Consider the following 14,568-nt stretch of genomic DNA (forward strand, 5'->3'; position numbering starts at 1 on the left):
TATTTCAGCCGCTTAAGTCTGCAATCTCATTTTTTCGGTCACTACCCAAATCTTGTGACCATAGGTGTGGATTGTAACGAAGATGGACCAGTCAATGTAAAGGGTCATCTTTTGGCTCAGCTCCCTTTTGACGGCAACACACCGGTGCAATACCCTCATTACTAATCCGTGTGTCCATCTCTCGTTCTGACTTGCCATCACTCGTGAACAAGATCCAGAGATACTTAAACTCCTCTGCTTGAGGCAAAAAAACCTTTCCCTGACCCAGAGGGAGACAGAATTATCTCCTTACATTTAGTAAAGGATGGTCCCAATTTTCCTTTTCTTAAAGGGCTAGTTCGCCTCTTTTGACATGAAGCTGTATGACATCCCATATTAGCAATATCATTTATGAACATTGACTTACCCCCCGCTGCATCCTGTGAGCCGAGTTCCAGCTGAGTTTTGGCGTCCACGAAAGTAGTCCGGCTAGTTGGCTGGGGCTAGAAAAATAAAGCGTCTTGCTTCTCAAAACAATATGTGTTCAAAAGAGTAATACATTTGCATCACAAAATCGTTCTTGATGAAAAAATCAGACCTCACATCGCTTGGTGCTATTTTTGCCTCCCTTGATATCAATGCGTCCAATGTAAACTGTGCAGACCGAAGAGCAGACCGAGCACTCCCTTGCTTCCGAGCAGCAAACACTGTAACAGTTGCGGTTATCGCTAGGTCGCTTGACGCATTGATATCAAGGGAGGCAAAAATAGCGCCAAGCGATGTGAGGTCTGACTTTTTCATCGAGAACGATTTTGTGATGCAAATGTATTACTCTTTTGAACGCATATTGTTTTGAGAAGCAAGAAGCTTTATTTTTCTAGCCCCAGCCAACTAGCCGGACTACCTTCCTGGACGCCAAAACTCAGCTGGAACTCGGCTCACAGTACGCAGCGGGGGGTAAGTCAATGTTCATAAATTATATTGCTAATATGGGATGTCATACAGCTTCATGTCAAAAGAGGCGAACTATCCCTTTAAGGAGATGCTAAAGGAAGCACTGAGGCAAATTTTATTACCATTTAGAAAATTTACCCAGCTCTTATCATGACTGTTACTCAGATACTTTGGGTCTTTTCAGGAACCTTACTCGGCAAAAAATACCATTCAACCAGACCCCAAGAAAACTTCCCAGGAGGACAGCTTATAGATTTGCGAGAAAGGCAAATCAAAATCCCTGTGAAACAGTTGATACTTTTTGGAAACAAGACCTCATGAAATCAAAAGAGAATATATTTGGAGAAAAACGGGGGTCAAAAGTAATTTTGAAAATGCCTCTGCTTTTGTTTGATCAATCGGGCTTTGTGCTTGTGTTTCAGTCAGTTGCAAAGAGGACATTTCAGCTGTAGTGGGAATAATGATTTCAAGCTAATACAAAAAATCTGAAAGCAAACGTCACACCTTATTTAAAGATAGAAGCAAGATGAAGCTAAGACATCTTCTACAACATAATGATGATCCCAAACACATCAAAAAATCAGAAGAAAAAAAAAAGCTGAAGAATTTGTCCAAACGTCATCAAACATTTGTGAACTGACCTCATCAGAGGAGTGTATGCCGGTCCAAGAAGCTCACAGAATTTGAAGCCTTTTGCAGAAGTAGTGGCTAAACAAAAATAATGAAAGACTTTTGCATGTAGCCAGTTTCAAAAACTGTTTACTGCTTTGATACTAGTCAAAGAGAGTGTTTAGGTTAAATATTGAAGTAATCTATTCTCTTTAATTTACCACCTTTTACTAATTTTTTAGGGTGCCTAAACCTAAACTTTTGCATGCCGCCATATCTGACTTGCACACTGTCATGAAATTATCACAAAATAGGCATAACATATACAATTTATGTATGAATTTAATTTAACACAAATATAAGACTTCTATTCAATCAATACTTGAAACATGAATGGATACTTGATAAATAACATAATTTTTTGGAGAAGTATCACAAAAAAACTGTATATAACAGCAACAAAGATGTGACAATGGACACTGGTCATTAGCCACTGTTATTGATTGCATAACCCATCAAACCTCTAAGGTAATGTCTGTAGGATGTGACAATTTTCCTGTGGTACTTTATTGTTCTTATTATTGTCATCGATCTTTTCATTTCTTATTTGTAGAGTCGACTTCAAAACAATGACACAAGCTTATATCCCTCAGTTGCGCTTTTGGAGTTTATTGACTTCAGCACTGAATGCTCTATACATGACATGCCTTTGCAGAAGAAGTTATTCCGTCGTGGTGAATATTTGAAAGTGATTTCCCCACTGCGGGATTGCTTTGAGATGCAGAACAGAGTCATTTTCTCTAATGTGTCACTCAGAAGGAAAAGAACAAAGTAGTCATTATGGCTTCATTTTCCATGTGTCTGTGGGAAGGGGGATTATCTAATAAAGAATCTTATACCTCTTTTGGCTGGATGCAAAAGAAGATAGGTCTAATATTTCTCTAGCTTTTTATTTCATGATTGTTACACCTTTAGAAAACCAAAGGAACAGATGACTCTGGATTAGGAGTGAAAGGAAAAAATAAAAAAAACAAGTTACTTTAAGTTGCTGTTATTCCACTTTTTTTTCCCCTCTGTGGCATGTAGCACTTGTCCTTTGTGTTGAAATGTAAGCGATGGCTTAAAATATGTATCAATTCCAGCTGCTGACAGCAGTGCAATGGTTCCCAACAGAACAGAGATGGCAAAAAACTACTGTATATGTCAGCTGAAAGGGGACAGCGTTTTGTGTCGTATTTTCTTGTGCATAATAAAACCAAAGAATTTTTAACTGCATGGCTAGGTTAACAAAATCCTTAATGAACATAAAGTGGAGCCAAACTCTACATCGAGTGTTTTAGGCGAATACAAAGGCAATTGGCACATGTCTGAAAAGCATTGAAGAAATTGCAACTGTGCCCAACTCTTCTATTATTTAGTTCTTTGTTCAAGCACAAACGTGTCACGATGTCCAACAATGTCAGCACAACCTGGTGAGTGGTTCCAATTTGGTAATTTTCTGAGAGCTTAAGGGTTTGATATTGGTGGAAAAAAATTGGTATAAATGGGGGGAACATAGAAAAGCTTCTGCAGTTGAAGAGTGTTTTTCATTTGGCCTGTGAAAGTTGACATTAGTCATCAAGGGTTGACTGTTCTGTGCAGATAAGTGAGTGCCTCCACTGCTACGGTTCACTGACTGTTAAATCATAATGATATAGTTTTAATTTACTTCATGCAAGTAGAACCTATCATTATCATTGCTGGCTTTATCATAGAACTCCAACTCTTTCTGTAGAATCAATTGAGTTTCATTGCTGAAAGTGGTTTTATAGTTAAGCCTTTGAAATTATTTTATTATTGGACATTTATGGAAGGCAGAGACACCCTTTTGAAGCCTGACAGTCCGGTGTAACCCTGCTGTGATGCCTGCCCAGTCCTCAGTGTTGCTGAGTCTATTAAGGATGATTTTTTTTTTTTTTAAGACTGACTCTTCTTTTCTTCTCTTTCTTTCCCAATATGTCATCATTTGTCCAGTTCCCTGTGGTGGAGTATTAACTGACCGCAAAGGGACTATCCTCTCCCCTGGATACCCTGAACCATATGCCAACTACCTTAACTGTGCTTGGAGAATATCTGTTCCAGAGGGAGCCGGCATACAAGTGAGAGGAAACATTTGCAGCTTCATGTTTGATCATATGAAGAGATTTATTTAGGAGTGGATTCATTATTCACTATTTGATATCAGTAAGAGTGTTTTTCTTTTTTAGATTCAGGTTGTGACCTTTGCCACAGAACACAACTGGGATTCACTGGACTTTTTTGACGGAGTTGATGGCAATGCTCCAAGGCTTGGTAGCTACTCAGGTAAATCTCATTTAACGACGCTCCAGCAGCAGATGGATATGGCGATAGCACTGATGACACGGGACATTTGGGATTTCACAATTGTATTGTTGCTGTAAGGCTCACTTCATGGAAATGGTGCACTTGCCATATAGTAACCAACAAGAAAAGGGCCATCACATAACTTTCCCCAGTCCTACAGTCATAGAATGAAATGAACTGGTGTTGTATAATGACTTCTGCAGCAATGTCATTTTTATGAGACAAGCTGTCAAATTTCTCAAGTGGCGAAATGTCTCATTTTAGAACGAAACTCTTTAAAAAGTGAAATGGCTCTATGGCACAGCTGTGCTGAGTAAGGATGGAGTGTGATAAGGTTAAAGCATTTTAAATGGCTCTAAATCAGTTTTACTGTAGCTTGGGCTAAAGTGATAAGATGATTGTAATTAGGCTGTATCTCCATGCAAATTTCCAAAGAAATATACCTTGAATAGAGAAAATTATCTCTGACCTCATCATTGCTACACATACAATAGTATGCTTTAGTGAGCTAAGATTGTAGACCTTGCTTGGTTCCTGGGTTTGATTAATGGGTCTCAAGTTTTAAAAGAGATGTCATGATTTACACACAACCAGTATAACAAAAAGGCTCTATGATTCATTCAGCCCAATTATTTCTCTTATCAGGGAATCAATACACATTCAGACAGGTATGAAAAGCTATTTCAGACCATTTTCCTTACGGTACTTCCTTACTTTTCAAAATAAAAAGTATCTTGCACTTTCACAAAGATTACATATAAAAGACATTATATAAATGACATTTATAGAAATGACATTTATAACTTATATAAATGACATTTGAAATAATGGGGTTGCCAAAAATATTTATCATATTCATTGGATTGTATGGTATATTTGTTATGTTTAGGACAGGCGAGAAGAAAATGGATTACATTCATTAGTTTACATTCTCTTTGGACATATGTTGGTGCTTTTGTGTATTGCCCACTGAGTATTGCAACTTGAATGATATTCTGTACATCGGATTGCTTGCATTTATACTCGTTTAGTTTATGTTGATTTTTGGACAAAACCATTCATTAAAATTTTAAATAAAATGTTTGGGTTCAAATTGTCAATAATTGCTCTTTTTAAAAAATCTTGAAGATCAACAGTGGGAAAGTATGGATTTTTGGGATGGAAAATTAATAGGAACCATGTATTGTGTAATAATTCTGGTTAGACATATATTGTGCATTGCCAATACGTTATGATAACTCTGTTGCACATATGTTCATTTCATTAGCTTAAATCTGGAATTTAGACTAGAAATGGGCTAAACTATATTCTCTGTGTTGTATAATACAGGTACAACAATTCCCCAACTGCTAAACAGCACATCCAACAACCTGTACTCGACCTTCCAGTCTGACATCAGTGTATCTGCTGCTGGTTTTCACTTGGAGTACACAGGTATGAGGAGAGACAGCGTGTCTGCCTTTCTGTCACTTCGTCTGTTGTTGCTTTATGTCTGTGTACATCTGCCTGTGGCATCCAGCTGCTGCACAGGGGTAAAAGAAATAAGAGGGACAGCTGGTCTGGGTAGCACAGTTGGACTTGCAAAGATGTTGTGTGTGAGTGGATGTGAGTGGTTTTATTCATCTTCTTTCTACCTTATGATGATTTTCAGTCATTGTATCTGCATCTCTGGCATATCAGCCTCTTATTCTCCTGCGGTTTTACTCTTTAAATTCTCACATAGCTTCAAGTTAGTGCACATTTTCATTTTAATTTAAGCCTGGAATCTCCTCATCTCTCAGTGGGCTATTCACTTAGGGGCTTACTCGCTAAGGAGTATGCTTAAATGTGTTTTATGGTGTACCAACATTTAAAAAGTGTGCCTGGCTCCAGTAGAGTGACATATCCTAAGTGCTCCCAGTCAAAAATTATGCAAATAGAAATAGGGGAGATATACTATGAAATAGTCCACCGTTAATGACATATCAGGCACTTTGCTTTCTCCCTATGGTTTTGTCTCTCAGTTGGATTTTAAGCTGGTACTTTCTGTATTTGCTCCTCACATTTTGTCCACAACCACAGAGACATTAGGAGTAGAGGAGATATGAGATTCATAATGTTGAGACTAAGTAACAGGATTTAGACAGCACAGAGACAGAAGGGGAACTGGCATCAAAACATTTCTGTTAACAGTTAGCGGAGTATTGATATCGATTCAAGCTAACAGTCAGATCCAGCAAGTGCATTACAAGTATGAAGAAACATAGCTGTCGGTAAATCTGCCTTAGCTGTCAGACTTGTGAGCCGAGGGGTGTCATACCACTGTTGAGAATGACTTCACAGTCATGTCTCTTAGTCTGTGCTTCATTTCTCTTTCTTGGAACCAGTGTGTTGCCATATCCATATATCCTTTCTCCTATAACCAGTACCAACTGCTGAGCATCACTTCAGTGCCATGCCTCTCAGTCAGCTGTTTCTGTTTCTGTCTCCTTTTTTTTTTTTTTTTTTTTTTTTACTACAGTACTGCTTCCTTTGTAATGTACATGAAAGTCAGTATTCAAATCTTTGAGTAATCCAGGCTCCTTAAAACTTTTCTCTACTTTTCCTGTTGGTGTTGGTATTAATTTCCTTGCATGACATATGTACTGTCTACTTACTGAGATATATTTCTATATGTGTGATTTAGCCATGTTGCCTGCCTTTGGATCTACTGATTAGGTATTTCTGTTTCTTTTAGGCAGTTAGTTTTCCAGTTTGGGATCTTCTAGTTCACAGAGTATAGCAGCTTCAGATTTAGATTTATTTCGTCAACTTCAACCCTTAAGTATCACCTTTAGTTCGGTTTATTTTTGTAACTTATTTCAACACTGGCTGACTTGGAAAAAGTTTCATTTGACAATCTCTAGTTCTTAGCTACCAAATAATGCTGAAAATTATGAGCAGAAAAAACAAAACAAAGCCATCTGTTGTAAAACTTATTGTTATGGTCCATTGAGACCAAACAGAAATTCTGTCTACCTCCCATCACCACAACACTTTAGGAGCCAAGCATTTAACCAGCTTTTCTAAGGCAGACAGTGTCGAATAGCTGTACAAACTGGCATTCTCTCACAGGCAGTATGGCAGTTGCATACCAATAAAGCCCCACAGTGGGCTTCTGTCACTGCAGCCTGCACTGGGCTAAATTATTTCCATATGAGCAACTATGATAACAATTTGAAGCATGTGTCCTTTTTGGTCACCCCAATGGTGTTCGTGCAGAGAGACCATCAAGACGAGCTTTGCAGCAGTTGAGGCAGGAGATAACCATTGTCTTTATCAAGAGCTCATTGGCAATCTCAAATATAGCCGGATTTTTCTGTGTAAAGCAACATGACTGGCAGGATAACGTGACGACGTGGCCCAACATAACATACAGCAAGATTTGCGCTTATTTCGTGGACTCCATAGCAATAGATGGAAAAGCAATGGACAATCTGAAAGCCTCCGAGGCATATCAATACCTGCATAGCAACAAAGTCGGTTGTGTCATGTCATCCAAACATGATTGTTTTGTTTACCTGAAAGCAAATGTAGAGCCTAGTCAATGTTTGAACAATGCGTGGCATAATGCTTGGGTGCTGGTAACTGAAGCTGGAGAAGTCAAAACCGCGGGATGTACATGTGTCGCTGGACCAGGGAGATCTTGTTCCCACGCAGCTGCAATCCTGTGTACATTTTACTTTTCCCACATGCTCCCGAAAATCTTTGATTTTGTTGAGGGAAGGTTACAGTTCTGCACTAAATATCTCAGCATTTTAAAACCAAAATAAACTGCCCTATGTAGGTGCCCAAGGTTTGCCAACAGATGTGTTGTTTACATAATGTACCGTATTTTCCGCACGATAAGGCGCACTTAAAAGCCTATAATTTTCTCAAAAAATAAAAGTGCGCCTTATAACCCGGAGCGCTTTATATATGGATTTATTCTTGTTAGCTTACGGACCCCGAAGCGATTTTGTGTGGTACACGGCGCTCTGTCAAAATTTTTTAGTAAGACTTTGGTAAACTACAAAGCCGCACCGCAGCATTACGGCTACAGTAGTCATGAGCGTAGCGAAGTAATATATATTGTGATTCACCATAATAATAACAAAATTGAACAGTGGGTTATTGAGAGCAGCGGGTAGAAGCGTCTCTACAGTCTCTATTCGATGGAAGGCAACAGCGTTAGCACGGGACATGAATATCAGTGTCAACAGGGCGTTCAAAGTTGAACTGCGAGCTGCGTGGGGGCAGTGGATGTCAGAAGGCGAACACACATTCACCAAGAGAGGGAGACAGCGCCGGGCGACTTTCGCTACTATCTGCCAATGGATCGTGGATGCCTGGGCTAAGGTATCAGTCTCAACTGTGGTCCGAGCTTTCACGAAGGCCGGTGTTCAGTCGATTTGTGCTACTTGTCGAGAATTACTACTTTGCGGTTTTGCGCATGCGCTGAGCCGATTTTATAAGTTTCGTTTTCGAATCATCACTGAACTGCCAGGTAACAGCAACGACACTGTTTTGTTTCGCTTAATGCGCCTTATATCCCGGTGCGCTTTATATATGAAAAAAGATCGAAAATAGACCATTCATTGACAGTGTGCTTTATAATCCAGTGCGCTCTATAATGCGGAAAATACGGTAATATAATGTTGAATGTATTGTTGTACAAAATTGAAAATAAAGGTTGATGTAATTTCATTTCATTATTGCACTGAACTACGATCATGAGTGCCCTATCTTCCTTAGTGTTACAATTTCTTTTAACACAGTTCATTCATAGTAAACTAATACTTTACATTAAAACAATACTATGTAACATTTCTACCTTAAAATAACAGTTTGAAAAAATTGTGCGGCTAGAATGAGTTCTAATATTTTACGATTGGCCTGTCTCCTATGCCCTTTAGGGGTCTGAGTTGGAATAACTGCGCTATGTAACTTTGCTGGACCGGCCTGGGAGCTGAGTGGAAGTACTTCTTGCTTTCTGGCACACCTACCGCAAAAACAAATAGACCCCTCTCACGCTCCCAGGTATAAGGCTAAGCTAGCGCAACATTGTCAGTACGATCATCATGGCAGAGGCACTGAAGAAACAGAAGAAGACGTTGACTGATGAAGCAAGGAAGAGAAAGAGATTTACGACAGTGTCTTAACCGTACATTACCTCCAAGCCTGTAGGGGGAGCTCCATAATGGGCTTTTTGAGAAGTTACAATAGAATTACTTTAATAACACTGAAATAATTAATTGTTTTGAGGAAATGAAACAAACGGCTTCAACTAGAAAGATCATTTATTTAATCCTAACAGGTATTAAAAAGTGAAATACAAAACAACCCAACACAATACCTTCAGTCAGGCCCGTGATTCCGAGTCGGTATCAGGCTTGGGAAAAAATGTAAACAACTGAGGGCATGAAAATTGCCTCTTCGTGGCTGGTTTGTGGTCAAAGCACTCTCTATCTAACCACTCGTTCAAGTGCTTTCTTGAGTTTGTACAGCCAACTACTGCACATGTCGTTCCCGAACCACTTTTCCTCTTGAGGTTTTCCATCCTTTTTCTCACTGCGTCGATATCGGAGCTAGCTAGCAAAACAAACCGGAGCCCGCCAGAACGGAATTGGAAAGCATCGACGGGAGGAGTTTAGGAAGTAGAGCGGAAACGGGTCAAAAACTTGTCTATAAGTCTAACAAAGAAAAAGGGTCCCGGTACTGAGACATGGGGAACCCCTTTAGAGGCAGTGAGGCGCTGATGTTTGTCCGTGCAAAAAGAATGAACTTTGAGTTAATAGCATTACAGTGCTAAGATTGCTGTAAATGAATACTTGGATTTTTTTACTTTTTTTTTTTTTTTAAAGAAAATGTTATTTATCAAGGAGAAATCCTTCCACATTTAAGACTAAAAGCATAGATTCACAGGCCTTTCATAATTAACCATTAAATGTGAGATACATCTGATGGTGATTGCATAATTGTCTTCATTTAGCTGAAACTGACAAAGAAAGGTAACTTCTACACTAATTAATAGAGCAGACTGACCGCTCGAGTTTATGCCCTCTAAATGATATCACCTCGGTGTACAAATGTCCTCTACTGTGGAGCTGGCATATCTGCCATGTGCATTTTTTGTTTACACAACCTTAAAGGCAAACAGAAATGTATATTTACACAAATATTTTTCAAGTCTATGTTCCTGAGTTTATATTCAGTATATGGCTGGTATTCTTTCAGTGAGTACAGAGTGCACACACTGTCACTTGCCTTCCAGCAGGAATGGAGGAGTGGCTAAGGTGAATATATTTAAGAGGCAGAGTTAATTTTTGTGCTCTTTTCATCAGATAAAAAAATTGCTTAAGATGCTGCCTGCTCAGACCACATCTTTTAACATTTTTAATTCAATTCAATTCATTTTTATTTATATAGCGCCAAATACAACAAATGTCATCTCAAGGCACTTAGATAGTAAGTCCAATTCAAGCCAATTGGAATTCAATTAATTAATAATAATCATAATTCATAAAATAATCCAATTCGTTCATATAGAGCCAATTCAAAAACAATTTCCTAGCTAAGAAAACCAACAGATTGCACTGAAAACTTTTTGTTTTTCGGTCCAATCTCCCGGCCTGAGCGTGCCTGAGGCGACTGTGGAGAGAAACGACTCCCTTTTAACAGGAAGAAACCTCTGGCAGAACCAGACTCAGGAAGGGTGGCCATCCGCCTCGACCAGCTGGGGTTTGAGAAGACAGAAAGGGGGGGGGGGGGGGAGGGGGGGCAGAGGGCCACCGCGACGGCGGCACTGTAACACCATTCAAAGGATATCTGTTGGAACAGGGAAACACGAGTTAATGACCATAATAATATCACATATACATAAAGAGAGTAAAGTGAGGAAAGGTGTGTCAGATGAGGCCCCCCAGCAGTCTAGGCCTATAGCAGCTTAACTATGGGATGTTTCAGGATCACCTGAGCCATCCCTAACTATAAGCTTTATCAAAAAGGAAAGTTTTAAGCCTGGTCTTAAAAGTGGAAAGGGTGTCTGCTTCCCGGACATTTACTGGCAGCTTATTCCACAATAGAGGGGCCTGATAACTGAAGGCTCTGCCTCCCATTCTACTTTTAGAAACTCTGGGAACCTCAAGTAAACCTGCAGTTTGGGAACGAAGTGCTCTGTTAGGAAAATATCTAACAATGAGATCTTTAAGATATGATGGAGCTCGGTCATTAAGAGCTTTATATGTAAGGAGAAGAATCTTAAATTCTATTCTGAATTTAACAGGGAGCCAATGAAGAGAAGCTAAAACTGGAGAAATATGATCTCTCCTGTTAGTTCTCATCAAAACTCTGACTGCAGCATTTTGGATCAACTGGAGGCTTTTCAGAGAATATGTGGGACAGCCCAATAATAAAGAATTACAGTAGTCCAATCTTGAAGTAACAAATGCATGAATTAGTTTTTCTGCATCACTCTGAGACAAGATGTTCCTGATTTTAACAATATTACGAAGGTGAAAGAAGGCAGTCCTAGAAACCTGTTTTATATGCGAGTCAAATGATAAGTTCTGGTCAAAAATAACTCCAAGGTTCCTCACTGTAGAACTAGAAGCCAAGGAAATACCATCTAGAGTAACTATATAGCTAGACAATTTCTCCCTGAAACGCTCAGGTCCAAAGATAACGACTTCAGTTTTGTCTGAATTTAGCAGCAGACAGTTCTGAGTCATCCAGGTCTTTATGTCTTTAAGACATGCTTGTAGTCTGACCAACCTATTGGGTTCATCTGGTTTTATAGATAAGTACAGCTGAGTATCATCAGCATAGCAATGGAAATTTATGCCATGCTGTCTAATAATGTTACCTAATGGAAGCATGTATAAAGTAAAAAGAATCGGTCCAAGCACAGAACCCTGGGGAACTCCATGACTTACTCTGGTGTGTGAGGAAGATTCTTCATTTACAAGAACAAACTGAAATCTATCAGATAAATATGATTTAAACCAGCCTAATGCAGTTCCTTTAATCCCAATAACATGTTCAAGTCTGTGTAATAAGATACTGTGATCGACCGTATCAAATGCAGCACTGAGATCCAACAGGACAAGCACAGACACAAGTCCGCTATCAGAGGCTAAGAGGAGATCATTGGTAACTTTCAGCAGTGCAGTTTCTGTGCTATGATGCACTCTGAATCCTGACTGAAACTCTTCAAACAGATTATTTCTGTGTAAATGATCACAAAGCTGAGCTGCAACTATTTTTTCAAGAACTTTAGACATAAAAGGGAGATTGGATATAGGTCTATAATGAGCCAACACTTCTGAATCAAGAGTAGGTTTTTTAAGTAAAGGTTTAATTACAGCAACCTTAAAAGTCTGAGGTACATATCCTGTCAACAAAGACAGATTGATCAAATCCAATATGGAAGTGTCAATTAATGGGAAAACCTCCTTGAACAGTCTGTTTGGGATTGGGTCTAAAACACAAGTTGATGGTTTAGAAGAGACTATTGCTGTTGTTAGATCAGAGAGATCAACTGGGCAGAAGCCGTCTAAATACAAATCAGGTTCTAAAGATACTTCTAAAGCTGCTGTACTTGATGATACATCACTAATAATAGTGGGAAGGACTCATCAATCTTCTCTCTGATAGAAACAATTTTATTAATAAAGAAGCTCATGAAATCATCACTGCTGAGAGTTAAAGGAATAACTGGCTCAGCAGAGCTCGGACTCTTAGTCAGACTGGCTACAGTGCTGAAAAGAAACCTGGGATTGTTCTTATTCTCTTCTATCAATGATGAATAATAAGCAGTTCTAGCTTTACGAAGGGCTTTCTTATACATTGTTAAACTATCTTTCCAGACTAACTGAGACTCTTCTAAATTAGAGGAACGCCACTGTCTCTCCAGCTTTCTTGCAGTCTGCTTTAAAGCACGCAGCTGTGAATTATACCAAGGAGCCAACCTCTTCTGACTGATTACCTTCCTTTTCAGAGGGGCAACATTGTCCAGTGCTGTACGCATTGAAACTATAGTGCTGTCAACAAGAGAGTCAAGTGCTGCTGGAGTAAAGTTTAGGTAGTCGTCTTCTGTCATATCTGCACATGGCAGTGAAGAAAAGGATGATGGAATTAATTCTTTAAATCTGGTTACAGCATCCTCTGATAAACACCTTCTATACGTAAATTTCTTCTCAGAAACTGTATAGTCAAGTAATGTAAACTCAAAGGTTATCAGAAAATGGTCAGATAAGACAGGGTTATGAGGGAACACTGTTAACTGTTCACTCTCAATGCCATAAGTCAGCACAAGATCAAGGGTGTGATTAAGGCAGTGAGTCGGTCTGTGTACACTCTGAGAAAATCCAATAGAGTCCAATATAGAATTAAAGTTCATATTCAGGCTGTCATTTTCAACATCTACATGAATATTAAAGTCACCCACTACAATGACTTTATCTGTACTCAGCACTAACTGGGATAAAAACTCTGAGAATTCAGACAGAAACTCAGAATAAGGGCCAGGTGGACGATACACAACAACAAACACAAGAGGTTTCTGGGATTTCCACTTTGCGTGGGAAAAACTGAGAATCAGGTATTCAAAAGAGCTAAAACTAATCTTGGGTCTGGGACTGATGAGTAACCCTGATCTGAAAATAGCTGCCACTCCTCCTCCTCTGCCTGTGGTTCGAGGAACGTGAACATTTAAACAGTCAGAGGGAGTTGCTTCATTAATGCTAACATGATCCTCCTGCTGCAGCCAGGTTTCTGCAAGACAAAATATATCAATATGATGATCACAAATCAACTCATTCACTAACAGAGACTTCGAAAGGAGAGATCTGATATTCAGCAAACCACATTTAATAGTTTGATGTTCTTGTTCAGTTAAAGTTTTTGTTTTAATAATTTCTTTTTGCACAAGAGGATTTGCTCCTTTTGTGTTAATTGATTGGGTGGGTAGCAGCAGGTGGGAAGCTGCAGAGAAGTGTGTAAGACTACAACTCTGCATCCTGGTCTGAGCCCTGGGTTGTCATGTTTTAGGGTGGCAAATAAATTCATCCATATTTCTAGAAATGAGAGCTGCTCCTTCCAAAGTGGGATGGATGCCGTCTCTCCTCATCAGACCAGGTTTTCTCCAGAAAGATTGCCAATTATCTATGTAGCCCACGTTATTTGCTGGACACCATCTAGACAACCAGCGATTGTAGGACGATATGCGGCTAAACATGTCATCGCTGGTCAGATTTGGCAGGGGTCCAGAGAAAACTACGGAGTCCGACATTGTTTTGGCAAAATCACACACCGATGCAACATTAATTTTAGTGACCTCCGATTGGCGTAACCGGGTGTCATTAACGCCGACGTGAATAACTATTTTACCATATTTACGTTTATCCTTAGCCAGCAGTTTTAAATAGGATTCTATGTCGCCCGCTCTGGCCCCTGGAATGCATTTGACTATGGCCGCTGGTGTCTCTAATGCCACGTTTCTGACTATAGAGCTGCCAATTACCAGGGTTTTGTCCTCAGCGGGTGTGTCGCTGAGTGGGGAAAATCTGTTTGAAGCGTGGACAGGTCGATGGTGAACAACGGGCTTGACTTTAGAGCTATGCCTCTTCCTGACAGTCACCCAGCCACGTTGTAATCCTGGCTGCT

The 14,568-nt window shown here is 39.5% G+C and overlaps 1 protein-coding gene across 4 annotated transcripts in view; it reads left to right on the forward strand.

Moving 5' to 3' along the window:
* LOC142379793 (CUB and sushi domain-containing protein 3-like) overlaps positions 1–14,568 on the forward strand; it is a 284,354-nt gene that overhangs the window by 168,158 nt on the left and 101,628 nt on the right. For all 4 annotated transcript variants that reach the window (XM_075465063.1, XM_075465065.1, XM_075465064.1 and 1 more), the window contains exons 35-37: positions 3,556–3,680; positions 3,789–3,885; positions 5,236–5,340. In XM_075465063.1, the coding sequence (XP_075321178.1) occupies positions 3,556–3,680; positions 3,789–3,885; positions 5,236–5,340 (327 nt within the window). The remainder of the gene's footprint in view (positions 1–3,555; positions 3,681–3,788; positions 3,886–5,235; positions 5,341–14,568) is intronic.

The sequence above is a fragment of the Odontesthes bonariensis genome, chromosome 5 (genome assembly GCF_027942865.1).
Source record: "Odontesthes bonariensis isolate fOdoBon6 chromosome 5, fOdoBon6.hap1, whole genome shotgun sequence".
Lineage (NCBI taxonomy): Eukaryota > Metazoa > Chordata > Actinopteri > Atheriniformes > Atherinopsidae > Odontesthes > Odontesthes bonariensis.